Source organism: Mytilus trossulus, chromosome 6 (genome assembly GCF_036588685.1).
Source record: "Mytilus trossulus isolate FHL-02 chromosome 6, PNRI_Mtr1.1.1.hap1, whole genome shotgun sequence".
In the NCBI taxonomy this organism is placed as follows: Eukaryota; Metazoa; Mollusca; class Bivalvia; order Mytilida; family Mytilidae; genus Mytilus; species Mytilus trossulus.
The window spans coordinates 89,870,588-89,888,317 of NC_086378.1; the positions used below are offsets into that span (position 1 = coordinate 89,870,588).

At 33.4% G+C, this 17,730-nt stretch overlaps 1 protein-coding gene across 1 annotated transcript; it reads right to left on the reverse strand.

Annotated features, from left to right (window-relative positions):
* Positions 1-1,821: 1,821 nt before the first annotated feature.
* Positions 1,822-15,874, reverse strand: LOC134723113 (uncharacterized). Its single transcript, XM_063586753.1, has 5 exons — positions 15,833-15,874; positions 13,416-13,454; positions 10,227-10,344; positions 7,107-7,219; positions 1,822-1,854 (listed from the first exon to the last, which is right to left on the reverse strand). The coding sequence occupies exons 1-5, from the start codon at positions 15,860-15,862 to the stop codon at positions 1,822-1,824; spliced, it is 333 nt and encodes a 110-aa protein (XP_063442823.1). The 5' UTR covers positions 15,863-15,874.
* Positions 15,875-17,730: the final 1,856 nt, after the last annotated feature.

The following is a 17,730-nucleotide window of genomic DNA, read 5'->3' on the forward strand; positions in this document are numbered from 1 at the left end:
TTTTACATTCAAGCGATTACATCGTCCGTCCGGGGATAGATTTACACCGAGAAATATGAGATATACCCAAGCGTATTTAGACTTTTGCCAAACTAAAAGGCCACATCAAATCAAGTTCATGGACGAGAGTGGATTCAAACTAGTCACTGCAAACAGAAATTATGGGCATTCGAAAAAGAGGGAACAGTGTATTGAAATAGGAAGATTTATTGAAGGTGCAAATTTAACTTTAAACTGTTTGATTGGTCTTGACTGCGTTTTATATTTTAATTTTGTTGACGGTCCTTCAAATTCAGAGCGTTATCTTAATTTTTGTCACAGGACTGTTATGGCCGACCGACCTTTTTACCGGGAGATTTGATAATTGTTGATAATTGCGCCATCCACCACAATCAATCTGAGAGAATCTTAAATACTTTCTTTAATATGCAAGGCATTGATTATGGGTTTCTTCCGGTATACTCACCGGATCTGAATCCCATCGAAATATGTTTTTCAAAAATTAAAACTGTTATAAAACAAGAAAGATTGAAGGAACTTGTCAGCAAAAACCTTAAATTAGCCGTGATAAAAGCCATTCAGGAAATAAATCAGTCTGATATTCAAGGATTTTATAGACATACCGGCTATTTTAATGTTTAGACATATTTTTTTTTCATTGCAACAGTGAGTAGTTGTAGTAAATTCTTTTGTAGTCACGTGAGTTCATTGATGAAATTAAATCAATACTATGATTGTTGTGTTTATCTTATTTGCCAATGAAATCGATCGATACATTTCAATTTCTTCAATACAAACAACTTTGTTAGTAGTGATCGGGCAATCGCTAAACATGAGTGCATTTGAGTGTAATTTAAAAATAAGTGACCCATTATAGGTCCATATACGTATGAATTACATCTTCTCCTTCTGTAGGTACTTTATTTTGTACGTCACTTACATTCAACACATTCAAATATAATAGCATAGAATAGTAAAAATGCTATAAACATATTAGAGTCACTTTTTATACTGTATAAAAGTTTGCTTCTCTATCACACTCCCCATTCACATTACAAACTTATGAAATGTAATCTATAAAACTTACAATTCTTTACATCTATAGAATCCTAGATTTGCTGAAACAAATTCACATTTGTATTTACAATCATCAATAACTGTTTCACTGCAACCGTAATATTGTCCCTTGAAAAAACAGCCTTCATCTAAACAGAAGAAAAGACCATGTTTATACTAGTATATATACCTGAAGTTGTAGTTTTTCTTAATTTCATGACATTACTACATCAAGTTAGTTACATATTTCTTATTCTTTATATCTTATTCATTACTTCTGGTTACATATTCCTCATTCGTTCCCTTTTTGCAGGTTGCATTAGGTTGCCCCCTTTAAATACCTTGTTTTATCAAAGGTAAGATATTGTTTGGAGGAGGTGAAATTACCCTGTCAGTGTGAAAGCTAGTATCCGATTTAGCGCTCGATTGATTCTATGTGACGGATTCGCTTTTAAATAAACTCACCATATATAACAGGACTAAATTAAGTATATACGCCAGACGCCCGTTTCGTCTACAAAAGACTCATCAGTGACGCTCGAATCCCAAAAAGTTAAAAAAATCAAAAAATAAAGTACGAAGTTAATGTATTGCTTCCCTTTAATGTGTTTTTGTTTCCTTTTTAATCTCTCCTGTTATTCATTGGTTCGTCATGGTGACATAACCCTGGAAGCGAGAATGTACTCATTATAGCGGTCGACTGATACCCTGCTACTTTTTTCGCTACTTCTACGTGCCTTATCTCCTTTTTATACGTTCAATCTGTTAAATGCTTTTCTTTCTTTTCTTTTCTTGCCTCTGAAATAAGTGCATATGTACCAGTTTAAGAGTTCAACTGCAACCCTTCTTCTCATTCGTGCCTTTTTCTTTTATTACACGTTTCTTTTACGGAGAACCTTTTTGAAATAAAATTGTTACTTTTCTTGTACCGGTGTTAGCTATATTGGCTCGTACGGTCAAAGTATTTAATTAGCCCGTATGTATCTGTTTCTTAGTTTGAATGATACTCTGTTACTGATTTGTTTTGTATTCGTTTTTTATCAGTCTGCGATACGTAGCACCTTTTTAAACGTTTCTTTTTGTTTTTGGTGGTAGCTAATGGCATAAACTATACCTATTAGAATTGTTTACCAATTTCTGGGTTAAACATATACCCTGTTCGTAAGACCCAGTTCGCACTAGCATTTTTTAATGATCTAATTTGAATCGATTTAAATAAACCAGTAAGTGTGCACATTATTTTAAATCACAACAGTCTCTATCGGTCTAAGTTGAACGTCTTTTTGAAAATATCGGATGGTCGAATCTATACTGATAAATAATTCAAGATTATTACAGATCAACATTTTATATATACTTTGGATTTCAAATATTTTGGCCACGAGCATCACTGAAGAGACATGTATTGTCGAAATGCGCATCTGGTGCAACAAAATTGGTACCGTTGATTTTATTACTACCACTGGGTCGATGCCTCTGCTGGTGGACTATTAGTCCCCGAGGGTATCACCAGCCCAGTAGCCAGTACTTCGGTACTGGCATGAAAATACGGATTTTTTGTGTTATTAAAATTTGCTGTTACAAAATATTAGAAATTTATTATAAATTAAGGAATGTATCTCCCTCATGCAAAGCTCTGATTCCTTTCACGGATTCGGCTATACTTTTTGGACCTTTTGGATTATAGCTCTTCATCTTTTATATATACTTTGGATTTCAAATATTTTGGCCACGAGCATCACTGAAGAGACATGTATTGTCGAAATGCGCATCTGGTGCAACAAAATTGGTACCGTTGATTTTATTACTACCACTGGGTCGATGCCTCTGCTGGTGGACTATTAGTCCCCGAGGGTATCACCAGCCCAGTAGCCAGTACTTCGGTACTGGCATGAAAATACGGATTTTTTGTGTTATTAAAATTTGCTGTTACAAAATATTAGAAATTTATTATAAATTAAGGAATGTATCTCCCTCATGCAAAGCTCTGATTCCTTTCACGAATTTGGCTATACTTTTTGGACCTTTTGGATTATAGCTCTTCATCTTTTATATATACTTTGGATTTCAAATATTTTGGCCACAAGCATCACTGAAGAGACATGTATTGTCGAAATGCGCATCTGGTGCAACAAAATTGGTACCGTTGATTTTATTACTACCACTGGGTCGATGCCTCTGCTGGTGGACTATTAGTCCCGAGGGTATCACCAGCCCAGTAGCCAGTACTTCGGTACTGGCATGAAAATACGGATTTTTTGTGTTATTAAAATTTGCTGTTACAAAATATTAGAAATTTATTATAAATTAAGGAATGTATCTCCCTCATGCAAAGCTCTGATTCCTTTCACGAATTTGGCTATACTTTTTGGACCTTTTGGATTATAGCTCTTCATCTTTTATATATACTTTGGATTTCAAATATTTTGGCCACGAGCATCACTGAAGAGACATGTATTGTCGAAATGCGCATCTGGTGCAACAAAATTGGTACCGTTGATTTTATTACTACCACTGGGTCGATGCCTCTGCTGGTGGACTATTAGTCCCCGAGGGTATCACCAGCCCAGTAGCCAGTACTTCGGTACTGGCATGAAAATACGGATTTTTTGTGTTATTAAAATTTGCTGTTACAAAATATTAGAAATTTATTATAAATTAAGGAATGTATCTCCCTCATGCAAAGCTCTGATTCCTTTCACGGATTCGGCTATACTTTTTGGACCTTTTGGATTATAGCTCTTCATCTTTTATATATACTTTGGATTTCAAATATTTTGGCCACGAGCATCACTGAAGAGACATGTATTGTCGAAATGCGCATCTGGTGCAACAAAATTGGTACCGTTGATTTTATTACTACCACTGGGTCGATGCCTCTGCTGGTGGACTATTAGTCCCCGAGGGTATCACCAGCCCAGTAGCCAGTACTTCGGTACTGGCATGAAAATACGGATTTTTTGTGTTATTAAAATTTGCTGTTACAAAATATTAGAAATTTATTATAAATTAAGGAATGTATCTCCCTCATGCAAAGCTCTGATTCCTTTCACGAATTTGGCTATACTTTTTGGACCTTTTGGATTATAGCTCTTCATCTTTTATATATACTTTGGATTTCAAATATTTTGGCCACGAGCATCACTGAAGAGACATGTATTGTCGAAATGCGCATCTGGTGCAACAAAATTGGTACCGTTGATTTTATTACTACCACTGGGTCGATGCCTCTGCTGGTGGACTATTAGTCCCGAGGGTATCACCAGCCCAGTAGCCAGTACTTCGGTACTGGCATGAAAATACGGATTTTTTGTGTTATTAAAATTTGCTGTTACAAAATATTAGAAATTTATTATAAATTAAGGAATGTATCTCCCTCATGCAAAGCTCTGATTCCTTTCACGAATTTGGCTATACTTTTTGGACCTTTTGGATTATAGCTCTTCATCTTTTATATATACTTTGGATTTCAAATATTTTGGCCACGAGCATCACTGAAGAGACATGTATTGTCGAAATGCGCATCTGGTGCAACAAAATTGGTACCGTTGATTTTATTACTACCACTGGGTCGATGCCTCTGCTGGTGGACTATTAGTCCCCGAGGGTATCACCAGCCCAGTAGCCAGTACTTCGGTACTGGCATGAAAATACGGATTTTTTGTGTTATTAAAATTTGCTGTTACAAAATATTAGAAATTTATTATAAATTAAGGAATGTATCTCCCTCATGCAAAGCTCTGATTCCTTTCACGGATTTGGCTATACTTTTTGGACCTTTTGGATTATAGCTCTTCATCTTTTATATATACTTTGGATTTCAAATATTTTGGCCACGAGCATCACTGAAGAGACATGTATTGTCGAAATGCGCATCTGGTGCAACAAAATTGGTACCGTTGATTTTATTACTACCACTGGGTCGATGCCTCTGCTGGTGGACTATTAGTCCCCGAGGGTATCACCAGCCCAGTAGCCAGTACTTCGGTACTGGCATGAAAATACGGATTTTTTGTGTTATTAAAATTTGCTGTTACAAAATATTAGAAATTTATTATAAATTAAGGAATGTATCTCCCTCATGCAAAGCTCTGATTCCTTTCACGAATTTGGCTATACTTTTTGGACCTTTTGGATTATAGCTCTTCATCTTTTATATATACTTTGGATTTCAAATATTTTGGCCACGAGCATCACTGAAGAGACATGTATTGTAGAAATGCGCATCTGGTGCAACAAAATTGGTACCGTTGATTTTATTACTACCACTGGGTCGATGCCTCTGCTGGTGGACTATTAGTCCCCGAGGGTATCACCAGCCCAGTAGCCAGTACTTCGGTACTGGCATGAAAATACGGATTTTTTGTGTTATTAAAATTTGCTGTTACAAAATATTAGAAATTTATTATAAATTAAGGAATGTATCTCCCTCATGCAAAGCTCTGATTCCTTTCACGAATTTGACTATACTTTTTGGACCTTTTGGATTATAGCTCTTCATCTTTTATATATACTTTGGATTTCAAATATTTTGGCCACGAGCATCACTGAAGAGACATGTATTGTCGAAATGCGCATCTGGTGCAACAAAATTGGTACGGTTGATTTTATTACTACCACTGGGTCGATGCCTCTGCTGGTGGACTATTAGTCCCCGAGGGTATCACCAACCCAGTAGCCAGTACTTTGGTACTGGCATGAAAATACGGATTTTTTGTGTTATTAAAATTTGCTGTTACAAAATATTAGAAATTTATTATAAATTAAGGAATGTATCTACCTCATGCAAAGCTCTGATTCCTTTCACGAATTTGGCTATACTTTTTGGACCTTTTGGATTATAGCTCTTCATCTTTTATATATACTTTGGATTTCAAATATTTTGGCCACGAGCATCACTGAAGAGACATGTATTGTCGAAATGCGCATCTGGTGCAACAAAATTGGTACCGTTGATTTTATTACTACCACTGGGTCGATGCCTCTGCTGGTGGACTATTAGTCCCCGAGGGTATCACCAGCCCAGTAGCCAGTACTTCGGTACTGGCATGAAAATACGGATTTTTTGTGTTATTAAAATTTGCTGTTACAAAATATTAGAAATTTATTATAAATTAAGGAATGTATCTCCCTCATGCAAAGCTCTGATTCCTGTCACGAATTTGGCTATACTTTTTGGACCTTTTGGATTATAGCTCTTCATCTTTTATATATACTTTGGATTTCAAATATTTTGACCACGAGCATCACTGAACAGACATGTATTGTCGAAATGCGCATCTGGTGCAACAAAATTGGTACCGTTGATTTTATTATAACCTAAATCTTAAATTAAGATAAAAAGTTCGATTATGTAATTGAAACTTAATATTTAAACCATAACAAAAAAGTTACGCAAATTTAATCTTGCTATTATTCTGTATTTAGCAAATCAGTTATTGAATTAACTCACTGAAATTTATATCATCGGAAGTAAACAATACTTGGGAAAACATTTTATTGTTAGAATATTTAGGAACTTTTAAAAAACAAACATGCATGAAAAATAAAACGTGTTCCGGAGATTTTTGTACAACCACGTTGTTATGAAAATGAATCCATGCTGATGAGACGAGGCTGCTACTCAATGTAAGCAAAATAAACCATATTTGACAAAAAAATTTCCAACCATTTCCTCCGTCGTTTTCTGTATTGCTCATCTCCTAGATAACTCTATAATTATTTTTTCTTGAGCAACTATCCCTGATTTTCCGGCGATACTGGACATCTGGCATAGTCCTCATATGAAAACATTAAAAGGACGTTCAGTGGCAGACGAACTACCTAAACTAGAATCCGCTGGTGGGCGTTACTTGATTTCTTAAGCAATTCTGCCCTACCCGAGAGAGCACTGGATTATGAGTTTGATTCCTTATTGTTTTTCTTGATGTTTCTATTATATTATTATCAGATAAGTTTCTAACAAAGCGTTTTAGACCTATATTTTGTCTAAATGTCATGAGTTACTTTAAAAACTTTAAATAAAAATGCAATAGCTTAATTGTACTTACATATAGCTGTAGGGAGGGGTGGTCTAACGGGACTACATTCGACATGACCACAACATTGACCGTTTGGTATGACTTCTTTACATATTTTAGGCAAATGGTCATACACCGGACAACTAAAAATATAAGTTACGATATTTACTTTTCAGGAAATTTGTATATCATAATTGGTACGGCAGCACCATTACAGATTTAGTGACACAATGCAGACAACTGACGACTCTAAATTATTCTGCAATTTTTTTTTAATAATACAGACATTTGTACTGCGTGTCGACTGTGGGTTCCCATTACGTCGTCTTATCTTTAAATAACCGAACGTGAATTATTCCCGAGTGTGACTGTTTTGCTGAGTGTGAATTGGCATAGCTAAAAGACGTGTCCCGGTACTTTTCTATCCCAAATTCATGTCTTCATTTTCGATGTTATATTTGTAATTCACATTGGATTTTGTCAAATGTCTTAACGTCTTTTCTGTTATATTCATGTATTGTGGTACAGATAATTAATCACCCCTTCATTTATTAGCTTTTAGTTGGGTTCAACTAAATTTATACGATATTGTTGGTTAACAGTTTGAATGAGAAGAAATACCAACATGACAAGATATTATAATTAGTTATCTAATTACTGCCACAATTTGATAACAATAAGTTTTGTAATTTTAATTGTTATTAAATGTAATATCAGTATTACAAATCTAATCTAAAATCAATCCTAATTCTATCTTATTCTTGGAAAATGTTTTTAGAAATTCAAATGTGACGTCATATTGTGTGGTTCTTTAGAATTTCAAATGAGACGTCATTTTTTGTTGCGGCTCTGGCTAACTCGGATATGTATTTTCATGTGCTGGATTATGTCGTTTTATGTAATGTATTCGTTTTGATTCTGTAGTTAGTCAATACTTAGGTTTTATCATGTATATATATTGTATAGTCATTTTATAAAGTTTACTGTTTGCAAAAGTTTTCATCCCAGGAAGAAAACCGTAGCCGTATTGGGCACAACTTTTTTTAAACCTTTTGTCCTCAACTTTGAACTTGTTTTGGATTTCAAACTTTTTTCATCTGATCGTCATTGGTTAGTCTTGTGTTGACGAAACGCACGTCTGATGTATTAAATTTTAAATCTGGTACCTTTTGTTAGCTATAATTCGTATTTTTCCCTGTCTTAGATGTTCTCCTATCAATTTGTAGTGTAGTCCTGTCATGGTATGTTGTCATTTTAATGTTATATTTAACATTGCCATTAAAGCGGGAGGTTTAGCATACCACAAAACCAGGGACAACCAACCATTGTTTTTCTAAAAATGTCCTGTACAAAGTTAGGAAAATGACCAATTTCATTATAGTTCGTTTCTGTGTGTGATACATTTCAATGTTGTGCTTCTGTTGTGTCGTTGTTCGGCCTCTTATATTTGATGCGTTTCCTCTAGTTGTAGTTGTTACCCGGAATAGTTTTTTCTTATTCGATTTATGAGTTTCAAACAGCGGTATACTACTGTTGCCATTATCTATTACTATTGTTGATAAACATATCCATTTAATACCTCACCAATGATAAATGTCTTCAAACGCGGATTATAAGTACTTACTGTGTTTATCATCTTAACTACGTGTTACATTTTTCTTATTTTGTCTATGTATACTAAATAGCACGGCGAACGATACCAAAGACAAAGTTAAATCCATAGATTAAAAAATGAATGAAAACGCCATGGCTAAAAAGAAAAAGACAAACAGACAAAATATAGTACACAAGGCCCACACTAGAAAGCTTAAAAAATGCACATGACGGGGTTTAGTACTCACGAGTCTTGCCATTGTGTTACTGTGCTATAGTAAATTTTGAACTAGTGTCCTTCAATTGTGCTTATGTACTTGTTTGTGTTGTGATTAAATTATGATACAATGTTGATGACTGTTCTAAAATTTTTGACGTTTAAACCTATTGTCTCGGATAGATTTTCTCACGCCTTGTAATAATGTTAAGGAATTCATAAAAAAAACTGTCAAACAAGTGAAGGGTTTAGCTAGTTATAAAAGCTTTAATTCACTATAGCCTATATAATAGAAGCCCTGAAGCAAGTAAAAAATATGTTTCGTAGGTAATTGTTAACGAACATTGTACTTTTTTGTTTGTCTTGTTGAAGGGTTGACCACTAGTTCCACTTTATACAATGAAAAACAAATTAGCAATTTTTACATTTATTATATCATTTATCATACAGGCAACAGTAGTATACCGCTGTTCAAAACTCATAAAAGAATGGACCAAAAAAAAAAAATCGGGGTAACAAACTAAAACTGAGGGAAATGTAATAAATATAAGTGGAGAACAACGACATAATATTAATATAAAACAAACACAGAAACGGACTAAGCATTAGACAAAATCCTATGAGGATAACACATAAAACATCAAAACCAAATACATAAATTAGGGATAGATAAGTACCGTGCCACGTGAATTCACACTAAAAAATAAGAGAAAACAAACGGCACAACGGAAACACAACGTTAAAATGTAACACACACAGAAAAGAACTATTATATAAGAATGGCCATATTCCTGACTTGATATAGGACATTTTAAAAGGAAAAAAAGGTGGGTTGAACCTGGTACATCATACATAGAGTTAAAGTTGACATATTCCAGTTTATTTTTATAGTAAATTGAATCAATTTTCCATTCTTATTTATAGGGATAACTAAAGCATAAAGCACGAGAATTTAGTGAATATCAATTTTTCTATAACAATTATCTGAGATACTGAAATATAAATAACGGAGAAACATAAAACAATTAAAGGAGCTAATTAACGGAGACAAAATTTATGATAAAAGAAGCAGGTTTCATGTAAAACAAAATGTCAAAGCAGAAATATGTTTAAACAATAATAATGTTAACCGCAATTTGCGACAAAATATGAAAGTTGTTTTTCATTTTTAGAAGTGTTTTTCTTTTGCTTTTGTAATTTTATGAAGTAGTTTCCGGTTTGGATTTCACTAACAGTGGTATTTTTGTTATTTTACTGTTTGCAAATTAACCTTGAGTCTAACAATGTCATTAAAAAAGGAAACTGCATAAATATTTTGTGCTGTATGTCTAACAACTTACAGAGCATTACATGAAAAATGTCCACTTTGTTCATCATCACAAGTACAGTTGTAGTCACAGCCATCTTCCCAACTGTCTCCTTGGTGATACATCGAACCTTTGTACAGACAACCAGAACCTTACAAAGAAAATGATATAATCATAGTCCCTATTGTTATATAAAGTACCTTATACAATATCTAGATACTTTGATTATGGTGATACAATGTACAACCTTGTGCATACATATTTGTCCTATACTTAGATTAAATAACATATGATTTTTACTGTATGATAATAGCATTAAATTAACGTAAATTCCATATATTTTGTATTGGTGCTTAGCGGGCTGATATGAAGAGTTTATCACATGCTTCAATTGTTATCACATGCCTTTCCGTTACGTTATTGCATGGCATTCCGGAAACTCGACAAATTCTGGAAAATACACCTCAATGCTACGTTTTCAGTGAAAAACATTAATTTACAAAGTCGTGTACAAAACAATTATTTGGATACTGGAAAGTATATTGTGAAAAATGATTAGAAAAAAACCCCAAAAAATTATTAAATAAATGCATTTTTCAAAAGTTTAAAACATAATTTAAATGTTACTTTAAAAGATGTTGACTTTTCCCATCACTGTTCATTAGGTATATTATTGAATTATTTTTTTGTCGATTCGTCAGTATCTAAATATTGTTCTTCTCTGTAGAGGCATATGGTGGAAAGATTTAATATCGAATGTACTAAATTTGGGGTTCGACATCCGTAAACTTTTTAAACTTTGAACTTCTATTTGGGAACCACGTAAAAAATCAATATATGAATCTGCTATTTTTCTCCATTGTTGCAGCATATGATAAAAAGATCATAACATGTTATTTTTTCATATCGCATGTATTATCAGTCCTCGGTCAATATCAACCCTCGAGCTATGCGGCTCTTAGGCTTATATTGACTCTAGGGCCGATAATACATGCGATATGAAAAATGCCATTTAATAATCTGATAACAACGATAAAAAATATTCCATCTAGCCGACATAAACGCTCCATAACTGCATACTATTGGGTGGTTCTCGTCGTCATATTTTTTTTTAATATTAATCCAATTCATGAGGTGAACGTGCAAAACACATTAGTTTTCTGAGAACAAGAATGTTTATTTTCTGTCACAACACATTTACCTTTTATTTAAGGCCGTTTTCCCATTTCATGGCGTACAATTTAAATAACTACATGTATGGAATAAATTAACTGCAAAATGAGTTCAGTATACGAGCTGTTTTATAGCTAATATAAAACGTAAAATCACAAAATTACGTATCTCCAAGGAACATGCAAAACGGTAATGTCAAAATCAAATGATTAAACACACCAAACGAATGGACATCAACTGTCATATTCCTGACTTGATACAAGCATTTTCTTACGTAGAAAATTATGAATTAAACCTGGTATTATAGCTAAACCTCTCATTTGTATGACAGTCGTTTAAGATTCGGTTATATTGACAGCGATATGTGAACAAAGAATACACACATAGTAGGTAAAAATGTAAAGAAAATACGGGGTACAGAAGTCAATATAAAGTAAAGCAGAAAAGTAAAATCACAAAAACATTGTGTTATAATCTTACCATCTTTAAAAACTAACAAATTAACAAAGAAGCACTAAAAGGCATAAAGTCAAAGTACTGTAGCAAATAGGAAGTCAAGGATACAAAACACAATGACGGGATGTCTGATTTATGATCCACGTCATATGTAACACAAGCAAAAATGAAACACAAGATACAATAATTTTACCATAAAATTATATTATGATGACGGGATATATAAGTACAGAGCTACGTTATATGTAACCAAGAAACAGGAAAAGGCATATAGACAAAGCACATTAGCAAAGATGAAGACACTAATACAGAAATTGTACTATAGAACAAAACCATGATAAGATAAAGACATGATGTATAAGTACAGAGCCACGTCAAATTCATATCACAAATCAGTTAAAATAATATTCATAAAGACAAATAAACAACGTAAGTACCCGAATCAAACATCAATGAGATCGTGTATGATTTTATGTGTGAAGTTGATACAGAAGATCTTGTTACCTTCCGATGAACCTTAAAAAAAGAAGAAAAACAAAAACTTTCTTGATGCACCCCTTGTGCATCAACTTTCTGCTCAGACACTGGTTACATTTTACAAAGTCTGCATGGGAGCTGTATTCTAAAATAAGTTAGGAAACGCATATAAATAATGTCTGCTTTCATAGATTGTATTACTGACGTGACCATATATGTTATATTAGAGGTATAAGTCTAAACCTAAAACAGAGGAAGCCGCGTATGTCGTTTCTATAATTTCGAGTTCTGGCGGATATAATAATGGAACTCATTCATTCAAGTTTGAATCATTAATAAAAAGAACATCATAAATGTGACATTAAAGGACCTGGCTTCTTTTATCTTTTTTCATACGTGTAATAACGAACTCCCATTTATATGAAAATAAAAAGAGTTTTGTAAGGAGAGTTTGACAATCCGTTCCCATAGGAAGGATGAGAGTTTTTGCAAAATGTTCACCTCAAAATTAAGCGTTGTTAATACAAAACCCCAGGATACTGAGAATTAGTGTCTGTGTGGCATAATTTACCTTTTTATTTACTTTTATTTGCCGTATGGTATTCCTAAGTTATACATTTATAGCGTGGACAACCATTTGAATGTTGTAAAGCATTGTGGATGTTTTCTGTAAGGCGAATTTTCAATTTCACATTGGGAATAGTTGTATTCAGGGTTGAATTTTTTTTTTTTTTTTAAAATACATAGGATACTACTGCAGAATCTTGATTTTCTGGGGGTTAAGCTTCTGAACTGATTATGGAATACACATTAATATGTGTATTTCTCTTGTAAAGTAAAAATTGCATTATATGAAATGAAGTATACACTCATTGTAATCTAATTATTACTATAAAATGTTGTAGCTGGAATAAGCAAATACACTCGTTCGAAAGGCAAGAAATGCATGGAATTCTCTATATCCCTAAAAGGGCGTTATTGTGGTTATGAATTAGTGAATTACGATGTCAGGATAGATAACTAGACACAAGTAATGTTAAATATCTACTACTATGTTATCATCATATAAGTTATAACAGAATAAAGTATTGTTTATAAAGTAAACAAACAACTCACCAGTGGATATGACTGTTGGTAGTGACACATTGTCTGGGCCTAAAATAAAATATAATATATACTATATTAGCCGACCCGTGTCTTTTTTCTGACACCCTATGCGTTTTTTAAAGACATTAACATGTCCATACGTTTATTTTAGTAATATTTTGTTGCAATACTATAATTTTATCTATCTTTATTTTTCTGAAAAGTTTATAACCTTTAGCTTATTAACATTTACAGAAGTTGTTATAAGTTGGGATTAAAGTTAATCTATTATATATATGTTCTCTTGGTTTTGCTCAAAATATATGTATGTACTTAAATTGACAATAAAAATGACAATAGCTAGATATAAACTTAGGCAAACATAATAGTAAAGACATGATTGGTAAGCATGACATTACAACAAATCCCTTGAACTTATTTCCCTTAAATGTCATTCTTATCTTTTTATTTTTGCGTTTTGTGTTAAATGAATTATTTATCTGTCTATCTGTACTATGTGGTGTTATTCAGAATCCTCGGACCTGCGACATTTTAAGTTCTTGAAACATATTTAGGACTATTCTTTCAAAGTTCTTAAATGTAGCTGAATTTTCCGCATACATGTCAGTTATAGGGAACTCAATTTGATCATGGATAGAAAAGTCAGTCCCTAGTTAACCATAATTCAGCCTCCTATCACCTCTGTCATCAAGTATCTCGACCCTGTCCTGTCATTTTATGCCAGATCAATATCCAATTGCAGTAAATTGATTTCAAACGAAGTCGTTGATTATTCATATGGGATTATCATTATGAATACCTTAAATTCAAAAGACCGAATAAGTAGGGCCCTATGATTTTTGAGTACTTATATTCAAGCCTTATGTCAATTTGTCCTCATTGCATAGGTATTACTGCTGATTCATTATTAGTCGTGAGTTATGTGGGTTTCATGCGTTTTCTTGCATCAGGCGAACAACGAAAAACAAATTTTTATAAAGTTGTATCCAGACTTTGGAATAATCACGTAATCAGTTATCTACAAAAATGCAAGGTTTTTTTGCAAACCATGAAAATTGGTACCAACGAAAATAAAAGAATCTCAGTATTCCGTTATCTGTCGTGTTGTAACCTATCAAACCTATTGGACTTTCAAAACCCTGGCTGATACCTAGCTTTCGGTATTGCAACGTAATGAAATCGTGTCGTTCCGTGATACATTAGTTACAAATCGTATTGTATCCTTGCCAATACCTGATGTAACCGTACACAGTTCTCCGAAAACGTCGTATAAATCATTCTGACCTACGTACAAGTACGGATATATACGGTTTTGATATGGACTAACACGGATCAGTACCGTCTGATACGGTTTAGTAAGGAGTTACTACGTGTTGCCTGATCCGTGGTTAAACTTTGCGCATGTTCAAAAATTATCAAGGATATACAATTACTACTACGTATGACCAGGCAACAAAACGGATATCTACAGATTGCCACGAATGATGCCGGATCCTATCCGTAGCTAATCCGGCGTCAAATCCGTGAATGTGTGACCTAGCTATTATAAGACAAACATTATAATAGAATGCAAAAAGCCTCTGGCCTTTGTTAGTCTTGTATTATTTTTATATTAGTTTCTTGTGTACAATTTGGAAATTACTATGGCGTTCATTATCACTGAACTAGTATATATTTGTTTAGGGGCCAGCTGAAGGACGCCTCTGAGTGCGGGAATTTCTCGCTACATTGAAGACCTGTTGTTGACCTTCTGCTGTTGTTTTTTATTTGGTCGGGTTGTTGTCTCTTTGACACATTCCCCATTTCCATTCTCAATTTTAAAAACTGTAATGCTGCACATATTTTATACAATTGAGAGTACAATAAATTAGGTTTAAAATAGAACAAAAAAACTTAAATAAGCTATCTGATCAGTAGTGAAGATCTTCAAGCAAGTAAAATTTTACCAGTAACTAGGGCACAATCATCTTTGAAGTTTCTAGTTTTAAACGTGTCTTATGACTCCATCTGCCAACAAAGATGGTCGATACGACTAAACAAAAAACAAAGGGGTAAAATGCAAATTTTGACTGATAGTTTTTAAACTATAATAAGCTAAAAGGTAACCAATACTCTGACAGTTGTGCATACTCAGACAATTGGTAGTGCTCAACATACTCAACATTTTTTTTGGCAGTCAGATTTTCTTTTATTTCATTACAGTTTTCAAAATATTATACATAACTTGCTTGCTACCATTATGTTGTATATCTAGCCATGTCGGCCATCGTGGTTGGCAGTTGGGATAATTGGTCATATGCTAAAACACTATACCCTAATTATAAAGTTTGACCAAAATTTGTCTAATAAGGATAATATTTTTATAAAAGTAAGTAGACGACGACGACACCAGACACATTGTTTACCTTTTCACCATGGCTACTTACATGTACTATGTCCCTGGATAGTAAAGACATCACCAACACCAGCTTTAGCTGTAAGAAATTCTCAATCTTATATTCATTATGACTACAAAGTGTTCATTGTTTTATAAATCAGCTAATATGATAATTAAAACTGTGCAACCAAACTGCAGAATAATTAAAATGAGAATTATTTGTAGGTATTGATTATTGAATAAGATAGGGTTCGTTCGAACGTAAGCATCCGATTTTTTGGAAAAACACATACCTCTAAAAGATCCAGTGCTTACTAAAGGCAGTAGTAACATATCGCTGTTAACTAGTGATGAATTGATTTAACTAGAACAAATCTAGGTCAAAAACCAACACTGGATAAACACATCAACTATAAGGGGGAAACAAATAAAGGCAACCGCTGTTCGAAAGTAATAAATCGATGGAGAAAAAACAAGTCCGGGTTACAAATTAAAACTTACGGAAACACAGATATAGGAGAATTCAACGAAACAACAAAGTAACAAACGACAATGCTACTGACACAGAAACGAACTACATTTTCCTGACTTCGTTCAGGACATTTTCAGAAAAAAATGGTTGGTTGAACCTGGTTTTGTGGCTAGCCGAACCTCCCGCTTTCATGGCAACGTAAAATGTAGCACTAAAACGATAACATCACATGACAGGACTACAATACAAATGAATGGACAAACATTCAGGATAGAGAAATTCACAAATTAACAATACAATAGAACATTACGACAAGCTAATAATTATAAAATTATCAGGCTTAACATTAAATATGCTAGACTCGTCATTCATTAATGCACTAATGTCAAAATTGAAAATAAAGCCAAACTATGCGTCATACGACTGTATCAAAGCTACACAAAAGTGTCGTCACAGGTAAGTTTCGAAAAGTAGAACACGAATGAAGGCAACAGTAGTATACCGCTGTTCGAAATTCATAAATCGATTAAGACAAAAATAAAATTGGGTTACAAACTAAAAATGATGGAAACACATCAAATATAAGAGAACTTCGACACACCAGAAACACAACATTAAAATGTAACTTACACAGTAACGAACTATAATAAAACAGTGGCCATTTTCCTGACTTGGTACAGGACATTTAATAAAACAACCTGGTGGGTTTAACCTGGTTTTGTGGCACACCAAATCTCCCGCTTTTAATATAATATCAAAATGACAATATTATATGATAGGACTGCAATACAAATAAATGGGAGAACAAACAGGACAGAAAAACACAAGAATAATAGCTAACAAAATATGCCAGGTTTAACAATTAATACGCCATATAAGAATTGCCTATAGAAAAGAACCGTGACACGTCTCATACCAATGCAAATTTACACTCAGCAAAACAGTCAAAATCAAGAATAAGTTACGTTCAATAATTAAACGATCAAACGACGTAATGACAAACCACAATCTAACATGTTGTAAAATAAGGCCAACAGATCATGATAACTAAAATACACTTTCGCTTGTCTACAAAAAGTAAGAGATAGAAGTGAAACCTCTATGTTTATATCAATCTAGATGTTAATTAGTCATTGTTCATTGTATGTTTTCTTAGTACCCACAAAATAAAGAAAATAAGGTACAATTTATCTAGACGAATCTTTAAAGCAAAATCAAAAATAAAAACTCATGTTGCATCTAAGACTTGTACTTAGCTGTGAAACTTTACCTAGTTGTACTTGGATTTGAAACTTTATCAAGTCTATAATTGAAGACAAATTACATTGAAGATTTGTATACTGCTCTTATTATAACGGAATAAGAAGCAGCGAGCTGACGAGTATAAAAGATAAACAAATTTGTCACCATCTGTCTTAACAATATTTATCTTGGGGTGGTGTCTGTTTCAAATGAAGATGCCAAAGAAAAACTAA

What these genes read in the sequence shown, in the direction of transcription:
- LOC134723113 (XM_063586753.1), bottom strand. Translation starts at nt 15,862, where the DNA reads ATGTCTTTACTATCCAGGGACATAGTACAT. An exon ending in CATTTTTCATGTAATGCTCT is followed by an intron (nt 7,220 to 10,226) that starts GTAAGTTGTTAG and finishes TTATATTTTTAG; the next exon opens with TTGTCCGGTGTATGACCATT. An exon ending in ACCCCTCCCTACAGCTATAT is followed by an intron (nt 1,855 to 7,106) that starts GTAAGTACAATT and finishes CACTTATTTCAG; the next exon opens with AGGCAAGAAAAGAAAAGAAA.